Here is a 26475-nt window from a genome sequence, read left to right as displayed (position 1 = left end):
CGTTGAAGTTGGGTGTGTTGGAGTATGGCCCCTTGGGAAATTCCTTGAGCAACAATATGGTGCAAGAGAGCTTTGCTTGATTGAACGTATAAAAATGTAATTCAATGGGCTGGATCTTGGAGAAGGGTATCATTTGACAATGTTGAAGACTCCATTATTTGAATCATTAGAGTTAATGCACAGGAAAAGGCTGCTTAGCCCATTGAATCTGTTCCAGCTGAAAAACAAGCCACTCAACATCATACTTTTGAGCAATTCATGCATACCGCTACAGATAGCATTTGACGTACTTATTCAGACATCTTTTGAAATAATTTGAGGGCTTCTGCTTCTACTGGCTTTTTAGGCAGTGTGATCTGGGCCACTGCCATCCTTTGGGTAAAAACACATATGCTCATCTCATCTTTGGTCTCTGTTAATCACTTCACATCAATGCCCCCTAGTCACTGACCTCTCCACTAGGGAAAATAGGTCTTTTCCCTCCATTCTACCCAGCCACTTCACCATCTAGTACGTCTCGACCAAATCTCCCCTTTGCTTTCTCTGTTCCAAGGAGAATAGCCCCAGCACACCTGTCTCTCCTTAGATTGATTTTTGTAGCTTTAACGACGCACTCGTGAGTCTGTTTTGCCTCCTCTCTAATGCAGTTACATTCTTTTTGTAATGAGGTGACCAAAACACTCTGTAGTGCTCATTATGGCTGAACTAGTGTTTCATATAACTCTAATATAATCCCCTGTTCTTGTATTTGATATCTTGGCTAATAAAGGGAAGTATTCCATATGCCACTTAAACCACATTACTAACATGTCCTGTTATTTCCCAGGAATCTATGGTGACTCACACCATATTCCTTCATGCTACACCTCCCACTATTATTCCAATAATTTTGTACTCCTTTGCCTTGTTTGAATATCTCCAATTGCAATATTTAGCACTTGTGTTGAATTGTATTTGGCACTGTAGCCCAACTGATCAGTCTGTAGAGAGCTATAGCAATCCTCTTTGTTATCAAATAGTGGTCAATTTTGTCATCTGCCAATTACTTGATCATTTCTACTCCATTAACATCCAAATTCCTAACGTATGCCACAAAAAAAGCAGGGAACCCAACTAGAGAAGGATTTCCAGTTGCACAAATACCCGTTAACAATTGTTTCCTGTCACTAAGCCAAATTTGCATTCAGCTTGCTACATAACCCTGAATCCCAAGGATTTTTACTTTTTCAGTTGCTAAAATTCATTTGGACTGCATCAACTGTCAATTGTTCAGCACAAGAGTAATTAGGAATTGCAGTTGTTTGAGAATTGTAATTTTTATGACTTTGGCATATTTTAGGGCTTTAAATTTTGCTACAAACTACTATGAAAGGGAAGGGCATGGATTTGGGAGGTATCATGTTTAAACACATGCAGACTACTGCTCATCTACAGTCCTTTCTCTGCTTTATTTAAAATACAATGGCTTGCAAAAAAAAGCTTTATGTTGATACAATGCCTCGTGGCATTGCTAAATTATTAATCCAGCGACTCGGGCAATGTTCTAAGACCTGGGTTCAAATCCCACTGTGGAAGATGGTGCAATTTGAATTAAAAGTCTAATGATGACCATGAAACCGTTGTTGATTTGTCAGAACCCATCATGTTCATTTCCTTTAGGGGGAAAGACCTACCATCATTACCTGATGTGACCAGGTGTGACTCCAGACCCAAAGCAATATGGTTGACACTGCACTTAAAAATGCTGGCCCAGCCAGTGATGCCTGCTTTCCATGAAAAAAATAGAAATCTGCCATGTCAGCATCGCCTTTTGCTGTATACAGATTTTCACTAGAAGTTGGATATGATTTCCCAAGGTGCTTGGCCATCAAGCATGATTCTTTGTTCCATGTTATTTACCTTGCTTTCAATTGAGGTATACTGAAAGAATATCTGCTTTTTATGGTAAACAAGACAAACAGGCGGTAATGATCAACTCTATTCCCTCTTAGCTGAAAGTTTGAAGTGGTTGGTGACAGCTGTCCCATAATAGTGAAATTCGATTAGGGCAGTTTAAATTTCTGAAAAGCTATGGAATTCTTAGAATGATGTCAATTTTTCCTATATGTTTAATGCATTAAACTGAGCAGGATCAATTGTATAAGAACCGGGCACGTCAATGTCCAAAAAAAGCTATGAATTTTGACTTTGGATTAATATAATTTAGTTTATTAATGTGAGAAATTCGTATTGCATCACAGCAATAGAAAGCACTGCTAAAATTTAATTTCGTCCTACTTCAGAGTGTAGCTGCGTTATCTGAATCTCTGCGAATTGGATATATAAAGTATATCAGAAATTCTTGCGATGAACTAGAAAATGAGAAGAAAAAGAATGATGAACTGCTTTTACAAATTGAAGCTATCAAGCAGGAATCATTAAACAAAAATGGCTGTGATTCGTTATTGACGCTGGAGAACCAGAAGCTATCAAAAAAGTTAAAAGAAGCTGAGCTATTGCTGCAGGTATTCAAACAGCTTATGCTTAGTCAAAATTACATTTGTAAGTAAGTGGAAATGGTCACTGAGAAAAATTTGACATTTTGCAATGAGAAATAATCCATCATCCATAATCAAACCAATTCCTTTTGTTCCATTGATGATAACTAATTGAAATTTCAAGATGTAATAATTTATTTAGCTACTATTTTATAAATTTGAGATGACAAAGTGTACACCTGTGATATAATTAATATTGTGATTGTTAATTATCAGTGCAAGGTCCTGATCGGACAACTGAATAACAACAAGATCAGAGTATTCTGGAATAAATACATAAGTATAACTACTACTTCACTATGACAATTGGCAGTCTTTAAAGCTTGCAAAATTATTATTTTATATTTGGCTGACCAATGTATTGTGTGTCTTCCATTTTATACTGGAATGGAAATACACAGATCTTGAAATATACTGTTGTTGGTTGATTTAATTATATTTTTATTATTGTTTTACAATTTCAGAATGAAAGAATAAAAATTAATGAACTTGAAGCAACCCTGACAGTAAGTCAAGAAGCTTACAAGCAACAGGAAGCTAAGCTGTCAGAACTGCACACAGAATTAAGCTCCAAAGCATTTGAAAAAAATCTTGATGATCTTCAGACAAAACTGCTGAAGAAGGACAGCCAAATTAAAAATTTGGAAGAAACTTTGGAACAGCTGCAGGTGTGGAATTAAAATAAAGTCATTGAATGTGAATTTCAAAAATGCTGAAAAGAAGAATGTCTTACTGAAATATTTGACATTAGATGTTGTATTCTTTTAACCTTTTGTATTGTTAGGAATTCGTGCAGAAGAACATTGCTTCTCCAATCTGCATCTAAACACTTTCATTTGAATAATATGCAGGACTAAAGTGAGATTAAGTCACAATCCAGAAGAAAATTTGTTCAGTTACACTGTCCTTGTCTGAATTAATGCAGTTGAAATGTGTATTCAACTCTCTTCTCCTTAAGAAGTAACCAGGGCATGTCATGAAAGCAAGTATACTGTGATTGTTTTAGTTAGCACTTAAGCAGCACTTTTCACCCTATCTATCCAGCAATTATTTAAATTCACCAAGCTCCACAAGCAGATGAGGATAATATTTGACTGGTGTTGTTCTAGAACCAGCAAGATGGTCTGTTTTGTTTTGGATAGCTCCTGGAGTTGGTAGGATGGTAAGAAATCAACTTTGCACACACAAATACTTTTTGTAAAATTAACAGTTTAGAGATCGGAAAGAATAGGGTTTTCCCTGTTTAGAGTTAACATTAACTGGTATCCGCTGCAAATGTACATCTTTAAACCTTGGATACCCCTTTTTTCCTGTTTGTTTTTTAAAAAACAAAGTCCCTGCTCTTGATAATAAAATGTGAGGCTGGATGAACACAGCAGGCCAAGCAGCATCTCAGGAGCACAAAAGCTGACGTTTCGGGCCTAGACCCTTCATGGGTCTAGGCCCGAAACGTCAGCTTTTGTGCTCCTGAGATGCTGCTTGGCCTGCTGTGTTCATCCAGCCTCACATTTTATTATCTTGGAATCTCCAGCATCTGCAGTTCCCATTATCCCTGCTCTTGATTTTGTTTTGCTTAACAAGTTGATCATCTTCCAAATTCCACATCTATGTAGATTTGCCATCTTTCAGTTACACAATATGGTCACCAGATTGTTTTGTATTGTTTTTCCAACTTTCCACCCCCATATTTTACAAATATTACTTTTGTTTTCAGTGACTGACATTTCTAAAATCTGAAATAAGGATTTAAGCAAAATTCAAAATTATACCTTTTACAATAACACAATAGTTATTAATTGAATTTATTTGCGCATTTTAATTTAAGCCCATTTTTCTTTAGTTGAAGTTTATGCAAACAGCCCAGTGATTATTATAATCATGTTGTGCAATTTAAATAATAATTTTTTAATTTACTTCCTACTAAGACACTAATGGTAATGCACAGTGTCTTACCTCATCATAATGGAGATTTTAAAAATAGCCAAATTAAATGAATCTCCATAATGTAGGACTAACTGATGCACTTTGCCCTCCATTTTCTTAAGATCTTAGCTTTGATATGATAAAGGAAAACATGCAATAAAATACAGCTGAAAACCAGGCTTTCTGGGGTAATTGTGATGTACCTCATACTGCAAGCTTAGGATAATTTTCAAAGTTAAAATTAACAGGTATGGCACAGAAGAGTCAGATGTTTATCAAAACCTAAGGCAGTTTTTAAAAAAATTTTAATCATGAGCTGTAAATTCAAAAATGTGCTTTTGAGGATTCCTTCTGATCTATTTCTAACTCTAATTTGAAATTACCACTGTGCACTCCTGAATTGATTGATTGTTAGTGGTATTATGATTCACAATCATTTATGTGCTGAAAACTGCAGCGTGTTCAGAGAAAAAGATTTAAAAATGACTATGTTCACGAGCTTTGGGAAAATTGTGTAGGCATCTAATCTCTGAATTATCCTGTAGAAGAAAGTAATCATTAGAATGTTTTTGCATTATTTTTGTTATCACAGGCTAAGCTGGACATGGGAGCTCAACCTTTCAAAGAGGAGATTACTGATCTGAGAAATAGATTGTTTGCATTGCAGATGGAAAAACTTAAAGAGACTAAACATCTTGAAAATCAGTAAGAATCATTGTTTATTTTTAAAGTACTAACAATTTTCAAGTTGTGCTGTATTAAAATGTAAAATATTCATTTGCAGAATTAGTTCTCTCAAAGCCAGCTTAGAACATAAAGAAGAGTTGCTAAGACAACTGAAGGAAACACTTCGAAGAAACCAGCAAGAACAGGATACCACCAGTCAGTATTTTTTTAATTCATTGCTGTGAGATGGACGAAATTACTGAACATGGTTTGTGCAATTTTAGAAAGTAATCTGAATAAACTGTTCAGAATCCTAAAGCTCAGAAGAAGTCATATTGCACTCAAAACATTTAACGCTGTATTTCACTTTCTAAGGATGCTGCTGAGTTCTCCAGCTCTTTATTTTTATCTAGTCTGGTGATCAGAGCCATTTAACTTAGTGTGACAAATAAGTTGGTAGCATGCTGAAATGTGAATTTTTGTTAGCAATGATCTATCATTAAGGTCAATGTGCTAAAATTGTGTACATCACTGAGCCATGGTCAGACTATTATTCTGTTTTAAGTGCTTACTCTAGAATGACAAGACCAGAATGAAGAAAAGGCCTACTAAGGTTGTTATGATTTGGCTAGAAGGAAAATCTAAACAAGCTATTGTCTTTGTAAAACATTGAGTCAAAAGGTTCTGCAAAAAGCTAATCAAGATGCTCAAAATAGAGGAATTGACATTTTAAGCACTGGAAAATTTTAGTACCAGTGAGTTAGTTAGCACAAAGTATAAGTGTAAGATCATCAGTGAAGGGAGAGAAGATAATTTTTAAAAAAGCTATTGGGAACAATACCTTTTTATAAAGACTACTTTTCAGGCACCAATGTCTTTCCAGTATTTGCAAAACTATCTCTCCCCTTCTGATCCTGTTTGGAGGATTGAACGTCATTGGGACTGAGTCAACTGTAGTGGGTGGATGTTCATTTCCTGAGTGGATGTTGGCATAGCATTATGTGCACTGAGTCAATCATTTATTCTGTCTGTCAGACATGTATTCTCTCAACTGTCACTCATTCCTGTCAAGATGCGCTCTCTCTCAGACACTTTCGTCACTTTGTTTCTCCTTGGACATTAGTGAACCCCAAAAAATCCCATCTTGTTCACTGATGTCCTTTAGGGAAGGAAACTGCTGTCCTTATCTGGTCTGGCCTACATGTGACTCCAAATCCACAGCAACATGGTTGATGCTTTACTCATTCCTAAATGTCATGAGTGTAGTTATAAATGTTGACCAGGCCATTGACTCCCACATCTGGTCAATGAATTAAATCAGAACATCCTCTTGCTTCTCTGTCATGTCTGTGTGTGTCTCTCTGTCATTCACAGCTACTGTTATACACATGTATATTGGGTAGATGAGTAGCTTTAGGTTGGCTAGGAAAGTGGCAATTTCTAGAGCTTGTATATTCAGTACTATTGGCAGAATGTTTGGATTTTTTTTTAAGAAGCCCCAACAACTTACCCACCATGATGTAAGGCTCACATGTCTGTAGCTCCCTGGCTTTTCCTTTGCAGCCTTTCTGAAATAATGACACCACTTTAACCAACCTCCAGTCTTCTGGCACCTCACCGATGGCTGCCAATGATATCAATGTCTCAGCAAGAAACCCAACAATTTCTTCCCTATCTTTCCATATAGCTATGGGAAGCACCTGATCATGTCCTGGGGATTTATCTACCTTTTTGCATTTTAAGACCTCCAGCACCACCACCTTCTGTAATATGTATTCTTTTCAAGCCATGACCACTTATTTTCCCCAAGTTCGCTAGCTTCTCCACAACAAATACTGATGCAAATTATTTGTTTACTATTTCACCCATATCACATAGTCAGCCACATTGATCTTCATGGGGCCCCCTCCTCTCCCAATTCTTCTCTTTGCCCTTAATGCACTTGTTAGAATGTCTTTGGATTCCTAACTCTGTTTGCCAAAGTGATCTTATGTCACATTTTGGCCCTCCTAATTTGCTTAAGTAAACTCCCACTGCGCTTATACTCCTTTTAGAGATTCACTCGATCCCAACTGTCTATGCCTGACGTGTCCTCCTTTTACTTGACCAGATCCTCAATTTCTCTAGTCAATAACTATTCCCTACATCTACCAGCCTTGCCCTTTGCACTAACAGGAACATACTGTCTCTGAACTCTCATTATCTCCTTTTTAAAGGCCTCTCACATCCCAACCACCCTGTTACCTGCGAATTGCCTCCAATCAACTTTGACATGTCTGAGTCCGATACTGTCAAAATTAGCCTAAAGCCAATTTAAACTTTAACTTTTTGATCTGTTCTATACTTCTCTAAAACTAAGAGAATTATGATCACTTGCACCAAAGTGCTCCCCCACTGACGTCTCAGTCTCTTGCTCTATCTTATTCCCCCAAAGTAGGTCAAATATTACACCACAACTGGAAAACATATCCACATTGAATAAGAGTTTTTTTGTACACTCTTCACAAATTCTTCCCTGTCCAAGCCCTTAACACAATGCCAGTCCCAGTCTGTGTGAAAAGTTAAAATTTCTTACCATATTAACTTGCATATTCTTACAGATATAAGATCTCCTTTCATATTTGCTTGTCAATCTCCAACTGACTCAGGGTCAGTCAACTTCTGATTTGAAGATTGTTGCAAGTGCTTCAGCCTTGGCTTTTGCCGACTTATCTGATGTGCTGGGCTTCCCACCTGTAAGGATGGGGATATTTGTGGTGCTTTTTTCTTCTTCCGATGAGTGAGTTGTTTATTTGATTACCACTACTGACAACTAAGTGTGGAAAATCTGCAGATCTTCGATCTGACTGTCAATTGTGGGATTGGTTGATTAGCTCGGTTTATGACTTGCTGCTAATGCTGTTTGGAAATCAAGTAGCCCTGTTTGGCAGATTCTTCAGATTAATACCGCCTCTCTTGGCATACATAGTGCTTCTGCTGCTTCTCCCTTGCACTCTTCCAAGAACCAAGGTTGATCCCATGGTTTAATGGCAATGATGGAGGAAGGAGATATGCTGGTTCATGAGGTTGCAGATTAAGTTAAAGTATGGTTCTGCTGCTGCTACTGATGGTCTGTAGTGTCTCATGAATTCCCAGTGTTGAGTTGCTCAGAGTCACCCTATTTAACATGATAGTGCCTCACTACACAATGGCAGGGATCCTAGCTACTGGATTCATCTGCAACAGGCAGATCAGTGAGGATGCATCCAAGTATGTTTCTCCTACTTTTGTTTGTTCTCCTGTCATTTGTCACATACCCAATCTAGCAGTTATGTCTTTTAGGACTTTACCAGTTCAATCAGTAATGGTGCTATCAAGTCACTGTTGCCAATAAATGTTAAAATTGTCTCCCCCACACCCCACCCTCGCCCCACTAAAGTACTTTGTCTCCTTGCTACCTTCAGTGCTTCCTTCAAGTGGTGTTGAACAAGGAAGGGTACTGATTTGACTAAAAAGGGACGGAGGTGGTAATCAGCAGATTTTTTTGCCCATCTTTGGAGTGCTGAGGTTTCAGTGGGTTCAGTCTGTTGAGAACTCCAGGGGTCACTCTCCTGACTGTATGCCACTGTGCTATTACCTCTAATAAAAACCAAAAGAGCTGCAGCTGCTGTGAATCAGGAACAAAAACATGGTTGCTGGAAAAGCTCAGCAGGTCTGGCAGCATCTGTGAAGGAAAAAAAAAGTTAACGTTTTGGGTCCAGTGACCCACCCTCAGAACTAATGGTGACTGGAAAAATGTCAGATTATTTGCAGAAAAAAAGAGGGGGTGGATGGGGTAGGGAGTAAATGATAGGATAGAGCCTAAAGAGAGAACAGCAGTTGGATAGACAGAGATGATAATGAGTTGATTTTGTTATCAACTCTGTCCTAAATCAGCTCGAAGGAAAATTAACATCTTACAAGGTAATTTTACACATTCAAATATGTTTTCTAATTACTCAATGTATACACAATTTTTGGTTAGTGGTGTCCAAGGGCCCAATGCAAGTATGCAGCCAAGGTTAAAAATCTTCTGGAAATTTTTCAGAGGGCTCCAGTAACCTTAAGGATTGTAACTCCCTACCCCTTCACCTTTTTTTTCCCCTTCTACATATAAACTGACATTTTTCCAGCCACCAGTTCTGAGTGTGGGTCACCGGACCCAAAACGTTAACTTTTTTTCCCTTCACCACATGCTGTCAGACCTGCTGAGTTTTTCTAGTAACTCTGTTTTTGAGCCATTACCTCCGTTCATCTATCCTGGCAATGGTATAGAACATCACTTGTAGACGGTGATGGTATTGTCTAGAACATTACATAAGGTATGATTCCATATGTATGACTATGTCAGACTGCTGTCAATTTTAACACTAGCCCCAGATTTTGGTAAGTAGGACTGAATGGCTTGGTTGTTTCAGTGGGCAGTTGAGTCAACCACATTGCTGTGGGTCTGGAGTCGCATGTGGGCTAGAGCAGATAAGGGTGACAGCTTTCCCTCAAAGGCACTTTTTAAGACCTGATTTTTGTAAATTAAAAATTTCACCATCTGCTCTGGCAGGATTCAAACCCAAGACCACAGGGTTTCCAATCAAGTATTATTTGCCCAGCAAAAATACAAATACATCACCTTTTCTTGGTAGCTTTCTAATGTATTCAGATTTAATTTTTGACAAAGTTAATTAGTGAATGGGTATAATATCCAATTGATTTCTAATGTCTTTTAGTTACAGTTGAAAATACTAAAGATGAAACGTGTTCCTCTGATATGTCACTCACGTGTAGTGCTGGAAGTGGTATAGTTCAGAATGCAGTGGTACTTGTTCTAAATGCTGAGAAAGCTAAACTTACTCGAGATCTAAATCAGTTCAAGAAAGAAAATGAACATCTTACAAGGTAATTTTTTGCATTCAAATGTTTTTTCTAAATTACTCAATGTATGCACAATTTGGTTAGTAGTGTTGAAGGGCCTTATGCAGGTATGGAGCCAAAGTTGAAAATCTTCTGGAAACTTTTTTCACAAAGCAACAGTAACCTTAAGGATTGCATCTTGTGATCCTTTCATATTTACATCTCCAAATTTGTTTTGCTGCTCTCCCCATTCCCCCCCACCAACTATTCCCCAATGTCAATTATAAAGCCATAGTACAGAAGAGGCCCTATCGCCCATTGAATGAGCATTGACTGTAAAAGCTACTCTAAATCTACACCAGTCCCACTTTCCACCACTTGGCCCATAGTCTTAAATGTTATGGTATTTCAAGTACTAATTTGATGTAAGGTTTCTTGCCTCAAATACCCTCTCAGGAAGTGCATTCCAGATTCCCACCACCCTCTGGGTGAATTTTCTCTCTTTCAAATCCCCTCTAAATCTCCTGCCTTTCACCTTAATATTATGCCCCTTGTCATTTATCTTTCAGTTAATGGAAACACCCTACTTTCGTCCACTGTGTCCATGCTCCTCAATTTTAGACAACTCAATCAGGACCCTTTCAGCCTTGTCTGCCCTAAAGAAATCAACGCAAGTTTATGCAGCGCCTCTCTTCGTAGCTTAAAATGCTCCATCCACTGCAACATACTGGTACAATTCCTCTACACCCTCACCTGTGTAATCAAATCCTTCCTAAAGTGTGGTGACCAGAACTGCTCATAGTATTCCAGCTGTTGTCTAACTGAAGTCCTGTACAGCTTCAACATGACCTCCCTGCTTTTCTAATCAATGTCACAAGTAGATAAAGACATCTGTCCCATATGTCTTCTTAAACTACCCTATTAACCTGTACTGCCACCTTCAGGGATGTCTGGACAAGCACCCAAAGATTTCTCTGTTCCCGAATATCCTAGACAACTGCCATTCATTGAGTATTCCCTGGTCTTGTTATGACTTCTTCCAAAGTGCATCACCATTTATTTGTCAAGGTTAAATTTCATCTGCCACCGATCAGTCCATTTGACCAATCCATCTTTATCCTCCTGTTACCCAAGACATTCCTATTCACTGTCAACCCCCTCGCCAATTTTCATGGCATCTGCAAATTTACTTATCACTCCCCCAAGTTCTCATCTATGCTGTTTACTATATCTATAGTCACACGAGCAGCCCCCTATCACCAACTTCTGTCTCCTGCCACTAACTTCTGCCTCCACTAAGCTAACTTTGAATTGAACTGTCCTGGATCCCATGTTATCTTACCTTGTTTAACAGTCTGTCTTGTGGGACTTTGTCAAAGGTTTTGCCGAAATCCACATAAACTGCATTATCCTCTTCAACACATCTGGTGACTGCCTCCTTGAAAAATTTAAATCAAATTTGTTAGGCGTGACATCTTTCTAACAAGGCCATGGTGACTATACTTGATAAAACATTGTTTGTCTAAGTGGAGATTAATTTTCTCCTTCAGAATTTTCTCCAATAGTATCCCCACCACTGATCTGTAATTCCCTGGTATATCTCTACCATCTTTCTGGAAAAGTGGAACCATTTTGGCTGTCCCAGTCCTCTGGTACTTCCCCAGTGGCCAAGAAGAGTTCAAAAATTTGGGTCAGAGTCCCTGTAATTTGTGGATTGCCAGCTTACTGTGTTTGGAGATGCTTGTGTTCTGTTCATCCCGAGAGTGATGCCATCCCTGGAAGGGTCACCCACAATGGTCACATCAGCGGGGAGGAACCAGACAAAATGTAATCCAAAACAAGTGCTCAACAGTGATTGAAGCAGGAGCTCTATGTATGACATCGATGAAGGTGATGATGGATGAAGGCTGCAGCAGTAGGGTGTCCACCAATCAAGGTTTCCTATTTTGCTGGAACTAGAATCTACCCTCTATAGAGGACCAGGTGTCTGCTATTGTGTAATAGCATTCTCATGTCAATAGAGATCCTGCACAAGGTCTCTCCCTGGAAGAATTCTGCACATGTGCGCCATGAATCCTGCAGCGATCGGCTAGAGGTGACAGGGACAGGATTGAGAGATCTAAAGGACCCTGGCTTCAGACCGGCGTGTAGGTGGTAGAGTTTGACCCGGTCACTTTGCTCTTGACATAGGAACAGAAGAGTGTTTGGGCTGCTTTCTTCACAACTGAACCAACCATCTTCACAATCCACTGAGTTGATGTGGAAGAGGTCAGAAAAACTGCCCTAAGAACACACACTTCCATCGCCAGTGGCCGGAAAACCGCAACCAGTGAGCCCATCTACCTGCAGCCTGAAAACCAAAGTCAGACACCTTGGATCCTGGAATGTATGAACCCATGTGGATAATGAGCAAAACAATTGTCCCGAATGAAGAACTGCCCTCATTGCCTGTGAACACGGCACATGAGCATGAATAGCCTACAGCGCAGCTGAGAAGAAAATGGTACACCTGCTGAGCAAAACTCGGATCAACCCAGGGTGTGTGGAACTGATTTCGCTACTACTACTACTGAACTTGTCAACTGACTCTGAGCTCCCTATTGGCATCAATGATCCCTTCATGACTCTGCCTACAACCTGCCAAGGACCAACAGGCAATTAGTTGGGAATGCTTTTGCTCCAAACCGTGATGCAAAGAAAACCTCTACTTCACCATGTACAACATATTCACCAAAATTCCCAAGGAAAATAAAATCATCATCCTTGGGGACTTCAACGCCACAGTTGGAAAGGAACTGTTAGAAAGTAAGGAGTCGGGAATTGCAATTCCAGTGAGATTTTCGTGCTCACCAAATGTGCGGAACATCAGCTAGTTATTTGGAACACACTTTCACCAAAAAGACAAGGTCAAAATTTCTTAGACATCCATGATCAAAGCACTGGAAATGCTCGCCTAATTGTCTTTTGATTCCAAGACCTAAAGGATGTCCTCATTATCGAAGCCATGACTAATGATGACTGCTAGACAGACCACCAACTCACTTGCTCCTCGATGCCACCAGAACCAGCTAAAGATGAAGAAAAAGACTTGATGTCAAGCAGTTCCATGAGCCAAGCATACTTGCAAACATCCAACAAGGTCTCTACCAAAATTTCAAGAGTTAATTTTAACAGACTAGGAGATGCCTGGAAAGAGCTGAAGACAGTCAACATCTCCTGCTGTGAAGAAACCATCAGGTACAAGACCACGAAATACCAAAACTGGCTCAATGAGAATGGCCACAACATCCAAGACTACTTTGATAGGGAGCAGAAAGCTCTCCATACCTTGCAAAGCAACCTCACCAGTGAGGCAAAGAGAAAAGCACTAACAGTGAAGATAGAGTTCCAAAGAAGAACAAGAGAAGTCAAAAACCAGTGTGGCCTGAAAAAGCTAAGCATCTGCAACTCCTTGCTGACAAGCCCACAGAGTTTCTTCAGTGCCAGTAACATAATACAGAACCAACACCCTTGGCCTCAAATTGGTACAAAATAAGACTGGCACTCTTGAGAACAAGAGAAAGTACTAGCCTCTGATGGAGAGAACAGTTCAAAGGACTCCTCAGCTGCAGTGCGATTGTTGATGATATGTTTTGAGGAAATCCTTCAATTCCCCTTCAAAAATTATCTGACTTCCACCTAGTATAGCGTAAGTTGAGGCCACCATTAAACGCATGAAGAATGGAAAAGCTACAGGAGAAGATGATGTTTCAGCAGAAATTTTCAAACTGGAAGGAGCAGAACATCATCTGTCCTCTGAAAAATCTGGGACAAAGAAGAAATCCAGTCTGATCTCAGAACTGGAGTATCTGAGATAACACAGTGTAGAGCTGGATGATCTCAGATACTGTTATTGCCACGGTCTTTGAGAACAGATAGTGGACTGTAGGAACTACCTCAGTAGTTTTCTTTATTGCAGGGAAGATTATCACCCACATCCTCACTAGATGTCCCCTCCCAGTGGAAATCCTTCCTGAAAGCCAGTGTGGCTTCTGGTCAAACCATGGAATTATGGAAGTGATTTTCTTGGTGAGCCCCACTGGGCTGGCCACATGCTTAGGATATTGGAGTTCTGACTGCCAAAGCAAATTGTCTTCACCCAGTCTTGGCAATGCCAAGAGAGATCCCAGGAACAACACAAACCACTGTATGTTGCCCCTTTCAATGTGGCCAAGGCTTTCGACTCAGTCAATCAAAAAGTGCTATGGAAGATCCTGTCAATGGCTAGCTGTCCAGTGAAATTCATCAACATCCTCCATGACAATGTCTACAACAGCCCTTTTGAGGTCAAAACAAGGATTGAGCAGGGATTACTCATTGTCCCCACCCTTCTCTCCAACTTCATCTCCACCATTCTTCTTGTCAACAATAAGTTCCTCAATCGGTTGCTTGTGGTACTTCAGTATTTGGATGAGAACAGAAGCATGTCAAAGAATTGGCCTCTGCCTCAATCTCAAGACTAAAATCTTTTAGCAGCCTGTTTCAGGTCAAGGTCTGGTCTGTCCCTCCATTAAGATCAAAAGAGAAATCCTCCCAAATGTGGAATACTTCCCTTAGCTGTTTGAGATGATCATCTGTGCTCCTAGATGAGAGGAACTAATGTCAGTGTCATTGAAGTTATTAACAGCACCAGCACTGAGGCTACAGCCATATGAAACCAACTCCACTGGGCTGGCCACATGCTTAGGATATTGGAGTTCTGACTGCCAAAGCAAATTGTCTTCACCCAGCTCAGGAAGGCACTTGAATGAGAGGAGGGCAAACAGTGTTTCAAAGACTCCCTGAAGGCTTCCCTCAAGAAATGCAAAATTGATGTCGACATGTGGGAGATTCTTGTTTGGAGGAAACTCCTTTTATAAAGGGACACAATTCTTTGAGAACACCCTTCAGCAAGAGGTAGTACAAAAAAGGAATGCCAATGATCTCCAAGGTCAAGGAGTACTACCATCTTCCAGAAATGCCCATCAAATGTGTGGTCAGAGATGCTGCTGTAGGATTGGGTTTACGAACACAAGGACCCACTGAACCCATGACCAGTGATTGTGGAATTTCCTAGGGTGACAATATATAAATCATACTTGTTAACAAACAAATGCCGATGAATTTCCTTCCTTGTCTCCCACAGCAGCATGGGGTACACTCATCCAGACCTGGGTATTTGTCCACTTTTAATCTTGTATCCTTACTCCTTATGACAAACTGCTAAAGAACCTCAGAGTCCCTCTTTCCAAATTCTGCATCCACATCCCTCTTTGAAATGAAGATGTGAAGTACTTGTTATCACTATAGTGATATCTATGCATAAACTGGTCCCTAATAGGCCCTATTCTTTATTTCTCTCCCTTCCTTTTGATATACTTATTCGGGAGAATTCAAAAATATCCTATTTTACACATCAGTGTTTTCTACATGGAACGTTCACTTTTCCGCAGCTACACTGGCACTATCCCCGTCTCTTCCTCCGCTACACCAACTGCATCAGTGCCACCTCGTGCTCCCACAAGGAACTTGAACAGTTCATCAACTTGACTTCAACTGGCTCATCTCTGCTACCTCTTTCTCCTTCCTGGACCTCTGTTTCCATCTCTGGTGACCACCTCAAGACATATCTATTTCAAGCCCCCGAACTCCCCACAGTTACCTAGACTGCACTTCCTCTCACCTACCTTCTTGCAAGAAAACAATCCCCTGCTCCTAATTCCTCCTCCATATCCATTCCCAAGATGAGGCATTCCACTTCCTAACATCTCAGATGTCCTCATATATTTCAAGGATTGCCACTCCCCACTCCACCCCACCCTCTCCTCCTCTCCCTCCTCCCCCCCCCCCCCCCCCTCAGTGGTCAAAAACACTCTGGACCGCATCACTTGCATTCCCCCACACCTCTGCCCGCACACCCCCCTCCCTGTAACAAAAACAAAGACAGAATCCCCCTTGTCCTCACGCATTACCCCACTAATCTTTGGATTCGACGCATCATTCTCCATCACCTGCAATCTGACCCCACAACAAAGGATATATTTCCCTCCCCACCCCTATCTGCCTCCTGTAGAGACCGCTCTCTCTGTGACTCTCCCGTCCACTCCATACTTCCCACTAGTCCCACCGCCCCGGCACCTTTCCTTGCAACCACTGGAAGTGCTACATCTGCCCCTACACCTCCATCACAGGGCCCAAAAAAAACCTTCCACACCAGGCAGATGTTCACTTGCTCATCCCCTAATGTGGACTGTTCAAATCACTGCTCCCGATGTGTCCTCTTTTACATCGGGGAAACCAAGCGGCGGCTCGGAGACCGCTTCGTATAGCTCCTGCACTTGGTTCGCAACAAACAACAGACGCTTTCTGGTTGCCACTTCATTTCCCCCTCCCAATCTCTGGATGACATGTCCATCATGGGCTTCCTCCAGTGTCACAACAACACCTAGAAACTGGAGGAGCAGCATCTTGTATTCCACCTTGGGAGCCTACAGCCTAATGGTCTCAATGTGAACTTTACTAGCTTCAAAATCTCTCTATCCCCCAGCCTCATCCCATGATCAACCTCCCCTCTCATCCCTACCTCCTTGACCTGCCCATCTTCTCTCCCACCTATACGCTCTTCCCACTCGCTGACCAACCCCCACCACTGCCGATGTGCACTCATCTATCACCACCACAGCTACCTTCCCCAGCCCCGCTCCCCTTCTCTATTTATTTCATAGCCCCCTTCCCCCTCCCTAATTTCTGAAGGGCCCTCACCTGAAATAGTATCAGAGATAATGGGAACTGCAGATGCTGGAGAATCCGAGATAATAAAATGTGAGGCTGGATGAACACAGCAGGCCAAGCAGCATCTCAGGAGCACAAAAGCTGACGTTTCGGGCCTAGACCCTTCATCAGAGAGGGGGATGGGGGGAGGGAACTGGAATAAATAGGGAGAGAGGGGGAGGCGGACCGAAGATGGAGAGTAAAGAAGATAGGTGGAGAGAGTATAGGTGGGGAGGTAGGGAGGGGATAGGTCAGTCCAGGGAAGACGGACAGGTCAAGGAGGTGGGATGAGGTTAGTAGGTAGCTGGGGGTGCGGCTTGGGGTGGGAGGAAGGGATGGGTGAGAGGAAGAACCGGTTAGGGAGGCAGAGACCGGTTGGACTGGTTTTGGGATGCAGTGGGTGGGGGGGGGGAAGAGCTGGGCTGGTTGTGTGGTGCAGTGGGGGGAGGGGATGAACTGGGCTGGTTTAGGGATGCAGTGGGGGGGAAGGGGAGATTTTGAAACCGGTGAAGTCCACATTGATACCATATGGCTGCAGGGTTCCCATGCGGAATATGAGTTGCTGTTCCTGCAACCTTCGGGTGGCATCATTGTGGCACTGCAGGAGGCCCATGATGGACATGTCATCTAGAGAATGGGAGGGGGAGTGGAAATGGTTTGCGACTGGGAGGTGCAGTTGTTTGTTGCGAACTGAGCGGAGGTGTTCCGCAAAGCGGTCCCCAAGCCTCCGCTTGGTTTCCCCAATGTAGAGGAAGCCGCACCGGGTACAGTGGATACAGTATACCACATTGGCAGATGTGCAGGTGAACCTCTGCTTAATGTGGAATGTCATCTTGGGGCCTGGGATAGGGGTGAGGGAGGAGGTGTGGGGACAAGTGTAGCATTTCCTGCGGTTGCAGGGGAAGGTGCCGGGTGTGGTGGGGTTGGAGGGCAGTGTGGAGCGAACAAGGGAGTCACGGAGAGAGTGGTCTCTCCGGAAAGCAGACAGGGGAGGGGATGGAAAAATGTCTTGGGTGGTGGGGTCGGATTGTAAATGGCGGAAGTGTCGGAGGATGATGCGTTGTATCCGGAGGTTGGTAGGGTGGTGTGTGAGAACTAGGGGGATCCTCTTGAGGCGGTTGTGGCGGGGGCGGGGTGTGAGGGATGTGTTGCGGGAAATATGGGAGACGCGGTCAAGGGCGTTCTCGATCACTGTGGGGGGGAAAGTTGCGGTCCTTAAAGAACTTGGACATCTGGGATGTGCGGGAGTGGAATGTCTTATCGTGGGAGCAGATGCAGTGGAGGCGGAGGAATTGGGAATAGGGGATGGAATTTTTGCAGGAGGGTGGGTGGGAGGTGGTGTATTCTAGGTAGCTGTGGGAGTTGGTGGGCTTGAAATGGACATCAGTTACAAGCTGGTTGCCTGAGATGGAGACTGAGGTGTCCTGGAAGGTGAGGGATGTGCTGGAGATGGCCCAGGTGAACTGAAGGTTGGGGTGGAAGGTGTTGGTGAAGTGGATGAACTGTTCGAGCTCCTCTGGGGAGCAAGAGGCGGCGCCGATACAGTCATCAATGTACCGGAGGAAGAGGTGGGGTTTGGGGCCTGTGTAGGTGCGGAAGAGGGACTGTTCCACGTAACCTACAAAGAGGCAGGCATAGCTGGGGCCCATGTGGGTGCCCATGGCCACCCCCTTAGTCTGTAGGAAGTGGGAGGAGTCAAAAGAGAAGTTGTTGAGGGTGAGGACGAGTTCAGCTAGGCGGATGAGAGTGTCGGTGGAGGGGGACTGGTCGGGCCTGCGGGACAGCAAGAAGCGGAGAGCCTTGAGGCCGTCTCCATGCGGAATGCAGATGTACAGGGACTGGACGTCCATGGTGAATATGATGTGTTGGGGGCCAGGGATGTCAGCTTTCCTGCTCCTCTGATGCTGCCTGGCCTGCCGTGTACCTCCAGCTCCACATTTATTACAGCACTACACCATCCTTGTTGGACCTCCTACTTGATATAAAAATCTTCCCTGATTGCATCATAAAAAAAATCTCCCTCTACACCCTTTATAGTATGATTATCTCAATGTTGGGTAGGTTGAAATCCTTTAAAGTAGTTGCACTAGCATAGCTCCTTGAATTGTCTGCTGGCTGTTCATGGGTCTATAAATAGTCCCAACAGGTGACTGCGCCCCCTTTTTATCCCTGAGCCCTATCCACAAATCATCATTTGAAGACCCTTTCAAGATATCATCCCTCCTTACTACAATAGCTAACTCCTTAATTAACATTGTGACACCACGTCTGCCTTTACGCCCTTCCCTGCCCTCCCTGAGATTGTGTACCCTAGATAACTGTTTTGCTGGTCTTGCCCCATGGCTGTGTTGGCAACACCATGACAACTTTTTTAAAAGATGTTCTTCATTGCGCAGCAAAACCAAATATTAAGCTATTCCATCTCGAGTATCAAATAACTTGAGCACATTCAGCTATTCAACACAAAACATTGTGCTTTAGAAGCTTTGCTGTTGGATGTGCTACATTGCTTGCTTTGTTTTTCAATCTTGCTGTTTAAACATGAAGTTATTAGAGGAATTTATTTTACCCCACTGCAATTCTGAGAGAAAATAATCTGTAAATACTGGTACAAAAACAGAAATTGCTGGAGAAACACAGGTCTGGCAGCGTCTGTGGAGAGCAACTAGTGTTTTGAGCCCAGTGACCTTTCTTCAGAACTGGATTCAAAACATTAACTTTTTTTTCCTCTTCACAGATGCTGCCAAACCTGACTTTCTCCAGCAATTTCTGTTTTTGTACCAGTATTTACAGATTATTTTCTCTCAGAATTGCAGTGGGGTAAAATAAATTCCTCTAATAACTTCATGTTTAAACAGCAAGATTGTTTCAGATATCCATCATTTGCACTTCTTTGCCCATCATACCAGCATTTACATTGAAATAAAACTGTTATCTCAATTGATTTTTAGAATGGTGTCTGAGCTAAAACATGAAAAAAACATATGGAAAGAAAGAGCGACAAAACATGAAGAGAAAGACCGAATGCCATTCAAGCATGAAAATATTCATCATACTTTATGTCCAGATGAGAGTCTCCCTCCCCAGTGTCACAAGGAATGTTCACTACCAGTGTCACAAAATGTTGAGACTTCGAAAGCCTTGTTTCCTGCTGAAAGCAAAGCTCCTGCCACTCAGAATAAAACTTTGGAAAATGTGCTACCTATTGATTCTTCTAAGACATCATCGTTTGGGATGGAATCACAGCTGTGGCCACTTCCTCGAACTAAAATATTTGATAACTCTCGGCTGAGTTTTCCTGGAGGTAGAAACCATTGGTATTTGTGCAATTAAAATATTAAGAGATCACTATTTCAAATTAAGCTGTTGAAAATAACTTGGCTTAATTTATTTTTTTGCCATGGGTGATTAAGATCCAATTTCGAGGAGCCGATTTGATGTGACAGCAAATCAGAAATTTTCTTTGTCAAGAACAAAGTGAGCATACATGTCTGAGGTTTGCATGATAGGAGGGCTTTTGCATAAATTCAAGTCAAATTAAAGGCAGTTTAAAATATGCTCAGCAGGTCTGGCAGCATCTGTGGAGAGAAAGCAGAGTTAATATTTTAGAGCCCAGTTGATCATTCTTTAGAACTGGATTTTGAAGTATTAATGCTGTCAGACCTGAGATTTTCTGACAATTTTTGTTTTTGTTTCAGACTTCTAGCATTCACAGTTCTTTGCACATCACCAGCTTTTACAGTTAAATAATACAAAATTATCTGAAATGATTTTAGAATGGTGTCAAGTGATATTGTTAAAGATTTTCTACACTGAATATTCAATAATTTAAGGATATAAAGTTCTGAGTATTTTATTTTAAAGCCATTGGTTAGTTTCTTGTCGCATGTAACAATATTTATTTTTTGTAGCCTTGACTGTGATAAATTGTTTATATTTGCTGTAGCTGGAGTAGAAAATTTGCCCCCATTGCCACTAAGGGGCAGAAATCAAAAGCAATTGGTATTTTTTAGTCTGCCTTTAAGTGACATGAATTACCCTCAAACACTTTGCAGAGGCATTGTTGAAAGAAATGGTACAAGTCCACATAATGTTCAGACAATCGTAAGTTTAGAGGAGGAAAGAAAGATAAAAAGGCAGAGTTTACAATGATCAGGATTTGAAAGATAATTAATTTTTTAAATCAAGATACACCTCACTGACGCCCATCCCTGTTAAGAGTGTGTGTGACATGGGTAGCAGTGTTTTTGGATTTAAATTAAAGTTCAAATTTACACTCGGTAAAATGTAAGATAATAAAGAGGATTATGTTAGAATAGTCAAATCAGGAAAACAAAAAATATTGGCTAAAAAATCCAGAAAAACCACCTCTCCTCATTTTGAAAGCAATCAGGAAAAATCCTTCACAGCCTTCAAAATCAAATTTATATAGAGCTGGACATTCTACATACAGATTCTAAATCTAAACTATGCTAAACCCTATGTAGAATCAAAATGCTTTTTTTTTTGCAGTTATGGATTAATCCTGGAGCTTTAAAACATCTTTATTACTGTAAGGGTTTGGGTTATCTCTCCTTACACAACAATATCACAATTTTTACATTGTGGCTTTTTGCTACATTGGACGAACAATGGCTAACCATCCATGCATTTCAAAAGCCAACTTCCTAAATTTTTTCAACAATATTAATTACTTATTGAAGCATGATTCACATTCATTTTGAACTGCAGGCTTCTAATATTAGCACTCAGTAGTAAAAGTGAGAGTAGTCTTCCAACACTAACTTTCATTATATTAAAGGTCCCATAAATAATATGTCCCAAGATGTTTTGCAGTAGTGGTACGGACAAGATTTCTAACCAAGCCACCTGAAGGATTAGATAGGGTTTTCTTTGATCAAAGAAAACATCCCTTTTTAAAAGAAAGTAGATGAACTCTTCAAAGGAATGAAGCAACTGTGCAAGATTCTTCCTCCCCAGATTCTGAAGACAGCTTAAAACCCTCTTTTCCCCCTCGCTCATTCATGTCTCCACCCCTTGCTATTCAGCTTGCCAATAGGCTTTTCAACTGCATCTACTGCCACGCAACTCTTCCTGCTATTGAGCCCCCCCACCCCCAAAAGGGATAGGAGCTTAGGTCCCAGATCTAGTTCTGTCTGAGGTCACAAGTAGGCCAAGCTAATATGTCCTGTCAGATGTTGGCAGGCAACCAGGTATGTGGTTTTGGGAGTAATTGTGGAGCACAGCTGAAAGGAAACACCTCATCACAGAGTCCTGCAGAACAGTAGAGGCCCTTCAGCCCATTCAGCCTGTGCTGACCTGGCACAATAATTCTAATTTCCATCACTTGGCCCATTGCCTTGAATGTTATGCTATTTCAAGTGTTAATCAAGTTTGAGTTTCCTAGCTTTACCATTCTCTCAGACAGCGCATTCCAAATTCCTATCCCCTTCTATGACAATCTTATTTCTCAAATCCTCTCTAACCTTCCTGTCCTTCACCTTTAAAATTATGCCCCCTCATTTTACGACTCTTCAACTAAAGGGAAAAGCTGTTTGTTTTCCACCCTGTCCGTGCCACTAGTAATATTATATCCTTCGATCATCCCTCACTGCTTTTTCTGCTCTAACAAAAACAACCTGAGTTTATTGAGCAATACCCTAGTGAATATTCTCAGCAGCCCTCCCAGTGCAATCACATCTTTCTAGTGCAGTGACCAGGCATGCACACAGTACTCCCGTTGTAGTTAAAACAAATATTTTTGTGCACCTTTAGCATCACCTCCCTGATCTTAAATGTTTGCCTTCACTGACAAAGGCAAGTCTGCTGTCTTAATTATCCTATTAACCCGTCCTGCTGCCTTCAGTGATCTATGATCAAGCACCCCAAAATTCCTGAGCTTCCTAGTGTCCTACCATTCATTCAGTACTCCCTTGTCCTGATCCACTTCAAAAGTATATTACCTCAACTCTGCACATCCCATCTTCAATCTCATTTCTGATAGAGACTCTCTCCTGCTCTCTTTCAGATTCTTCTCTTCTGCCTTCCAGAGTATATCAAATTATTGGTGATGGCACAGCCAAAATCTCCTGCATGGTGGCTGCTCAAGCTCATGTAAACAGTTTCCCCACCTGCCTGCCTGCCCTTGTTTTTGCTTCAATCTTAGCTCCTATCTCAGAAGGAGCAGCAAGAGCAGGAGGGAACCTGTGACTGGAAGGACTCAAGTGGCTAGTGCGTATATGACTGGATCTTCCACTTCTCCCACTAATAATGCTCCAGTCACAGCTCTGCAGTCAGTTCCTGTTCTTCCCTCACAATGTAACAGAATTGCAAAAGATTTTAAGCCCCATACCATGATTATGTTTAATATTTTAAATATTGAAAACAGCGGATTTCTAATTTGCTGATGTCAGAAATCTGTCTTGTGGGAATTTATCACTAGTTTATTAAAAATTTAGGTGGGGGAATTTTTGTTTTGAAAAAAAATCTAGTGAAAACAAATAAAAATCCGCTAATACCAAAAATAGTTATATCCCTGATGAAGGTAAAAGCCTGATAAAGAAATAGCTTTGAAAGAATGCCTTAAAGGAGTGCGGTGTATAGTGTGACAGCAGAAGTTGGTTGTGGCAGCTGGAGGCAAGGCCATTGATGGCACTCCAGTTAAAATCCAGAATGTTTAAGAGGCTACAATTAAATAATTGCAGCTAACTTTGAGGGGAGTTGCCTGGAGATGTTTAGTGATGGGGAGAAGCAATGCAACAGAGATATTTAAAACGCAAGGATAAGAATTTTTAAAATCACTGCAGCAGGCCATGTGGCCCATCATGTTTGCAGTGATTCTCAAAAGGAGCAAATTAGAGTGCCACTTGCCAGCCTTTTATTTATATTCCAGCATATACTTCCCTTTAAGACATCCAATATTTTCTTAAATATATTTGCTATTTACAGCATATTCTCAGGCAGAACTGAACCACCTGCTGCAGGAGAAAGCTTTTTCTCATATCACTGCTACTTATTTTGGCAACTACCTTTAAACTTGTATCCTCTAGTTCTTGATCCTCCCATACCTGGGAACAGCTTTTCCCTTTTGACAGTGTCCAGACTTCTCGTGATTTTGAAAATGGTGTTTTAACTTTCTCTTCAACAAAACACTTCCAATCTTACCGGTCAAACTGCGTAACTGAAGTGCCTTGTTCTTGAAACCATTCTCAATCTCTTCTGCACTCTCTCCAATACCTTCACATTCCCCTTCATGTGTGGACTTCTCTTGGAAATTAGAGGAGTTTCCTCTCATGGTAATTGGAAATTGTCGTTGTGATAGATTGCTTTAAGCAAGACTTTTGGATTAGTTCTCACAATAGGATGACAGGATTCTAAGATGACAGATGGTGGAATATGGTAATTTCCCTGGGCTGTCAATTCAGAATGCCAGACCAATGTTCTGGGGGCATAGGTTTGAATCTGAACATGGCAGATGGGGAATTTTGAATTTGGAAAAAGCTGGAATAAACAGTTGGCCGAATAGATACCATGTAAGAGCCCATATAATTCACTGTCCTTCACTGGAGGAAATCTGCTCTCCTTGTCTAGCCTGGCCTATGTGTGACTCTAGATCCACATCATTGTGGTTGGACCTCAATTGCCCTCTGAGCAGCAAGGAATTGGCACTAATTCTCGCATAGACGGTGATGCTCGCACATACCGTGAAATAGCTAAAATGTAATGAGGAAATATTGCAAGTGGGAGATGAAATGTTGGGCTCACAGCCTGGCTTTAAGGCAATGAGCTCCAATCGCAATATTATGGGGAGTTCAAAAGAAACCATTTTAAAGTTCTTCATCCTAGTAAAATAACATTGGCAAGACTCTACTAGAGTACAGAATCGGGCATTTGAAATAAATTCTGCTAATCTTAATCTTTCTTTATTAATTTTGGATTTTTCTTTGTTTTTAGCTGCGAGTCCTCAAGGAAAACCCAAATATGAGAAGAATGAACACGATGATTGGTGGCCCAAGCCCTCTGCTGCTGATCCGGAGTGTAAAATGCAGTGAACATTCTTTGGAGCAAAGGAACACTGTATAGTTCATGAAGGCACTGTTGAAATTGTCATGCTGACCATTTGAATGATAAAGTAGATTATATACTTCGAGCTAGAGCCAGGTAGCTCAATTTGTTAATAACCTTTTTTCCTCTAATCTCACTTGCAGAGATCAGAACAGCTAGTCTGATTCAAATTGTCTCACTGATGCACTGGGTGCTGTTCTAATAGGGAGAAAAGGAATTTGGTTCTGAATCTAACTGTGGTTAAACCTTCCCAAACAATGCTGGATATCTAAATTTGGAAAAATTTGCACTTTCAACACTAGAATTTCTTGTCTTGTAGCATCAAAATATTTTGTCAAAACATGCCTCTGACAGCAAGAAGGTAAATATTTAGCAGCAACATTCATGCCAAATGATCAAAAGCACTTGTGTTTTTTTTTAATTAATTACATGATATGTTGGCCTGGCTAATGCTCCCAGTAATGTTTCAAAAACCTGTCATGATAGTGATGGCTTCAGCACCCTGCAGTGAACTTCTGTTAATAATATGCTTTTATACTACAGATTTCTACTATTGATGTTTTCTTGCAAAAATAAGGACTTATTTCTAATCAATGAAACATTTCTTTGGTTTTGCTAGTATATAGCACTAAATTGCCCTTGCTGAGTACTCAAAGGTTGTTTAAATATCATTTAACCTAAATAGATTACAAAGACAATAGTATTTGTGAGGAAAGTAAATTGTCTTGTTTTTTCATCCATTTGTGAGATGTCTGCAGGAGCAATGTTTATTGCCTGTCCCAATTCTCCCTGAAGGTGGTGCTGAGCCATGTTCTGCAGTCAATGTTGTGAAGGTATATTCACAGTGCAATTGGGGTGGATGTTGCAATCACCCAGACCCCCAGTCAGTGTCAGTCACTCAGCAGACCTTCTCAGCCAGCCCCCTCCCTCCCATTCAGTCACTCACTTCTACAGTGACCGTCTCCGTAAAAGGACTGCTGCTTTTGAGAGAGGCAGTGTGTGGGGGTTGGAGACTGCCAGCCTGCAGGAATAAAGCAGCTGCTGTCATGGAGAAGCAGAAGTCTTGCATTCTGTGTAAAAGGAAGGGAACTGAACAGATATGAATTTTGGATATTTATGGAACATGGAGTTACCAAGTGGACTTTCCTAGCGGAATCTACTTTGGAAACTCTGGTTAACTGGAACAGCTTTTGAAGGGCATTGGAATTTCTAATAGAAGTGAGCCAGATGGAGAGCCAGGAGTAACTCTGACCATGTCCTTATTAATGCTACAAGTAAGCCAAAAATGGAGTGCAGAGCGGAAAACAAATTTGTAAAGGTATGTCATTTATTTAATGCATATGTGCTTTTTTAGTTCAATGTATTAGTTGCCTATCAAGTAATATTTCAATTTGATATTGTTTTTAGTTTGAATAAAATAAAAGTCTCAATGTGAAATCTTGTCCCTAGATTATTTGTCAGTCGTTTGGGAGATTTTTAATTAGATTCTATGGGAATCATAAGGAAAGAAAAGCAAAAGCTGAGTGGTTTTGTTCTCCTACAGCAGCAGTTCTAAGTCAATTGTGCATTAATCTTGTATTGACAGATGTCTCTGTTTTGCTGTGCAGGAATTAAATAATTTACGTAAGTC

At 41.2% G+C, this 26475-nt stretch overlaps 1 protein-coding gene across 3 annotated transcripts in view; it reads left to right on the top strand.

The window, feature by feature from the left end:
• cenpe (centromere protein E) overlaps window positions 1-26475 on the top strand; it is a 131226-nt gene that overhangs the window by 88018 nt on the left and 16733 nt on the right. For 2 of the 3 annotated variants that reach the window (XM_048528211.2, XM_048528208.2), the window contains 7 exons: window positions 2283-2504; window positions 3002-3205; window positions 5053-5165; window positions 5245-5342; window positions 9869-10037; window positions 19733-20085; window positions 24735-26163. In XM_048528211.2, coding sequence (XP_048384168.2) covers window positions 2283-2504; window positions 3002-3205; window positions 5053-5165; window positions 5245-5342; window positions 9869-10037; window positions 19733-20085; window positions 24735-24832 — 1257 coding nt within the window. In that variant the 3' untranslated portion in view covers window positions 24833-26163. The remainder of the gene's footprint in view (window positions 1-2282; window positions 2505-3001; window positions 3206-5052; window positions 5166-5244; window positions 5343-9868; window positions 10038-19732; window positions 20086-24734; window positions 26164-26475) is intronic. The other variant, XM_048528210.2, reaches the window with a different exon arrangement.

Source organism: Stegostoma tigrinum, chromosome 3 (genome assembly GCF_030684315.1).
Source record: "Stegostoma tigrinum isolate sSteTig4 chromosome 3, sSteTig4.hap1, whole genome shotgun sequence".
Classification (NCBI taxonomy): Eukaryota; Metazoa; Chordata; class Chondrichthyes; order Orectolobiformes; family Stegostomatidae; genus Stegostoma; species Stegostoma tigrinum.
This window is presented reverse-complemented; position numbering and strand designations above follow the sequence as displayed.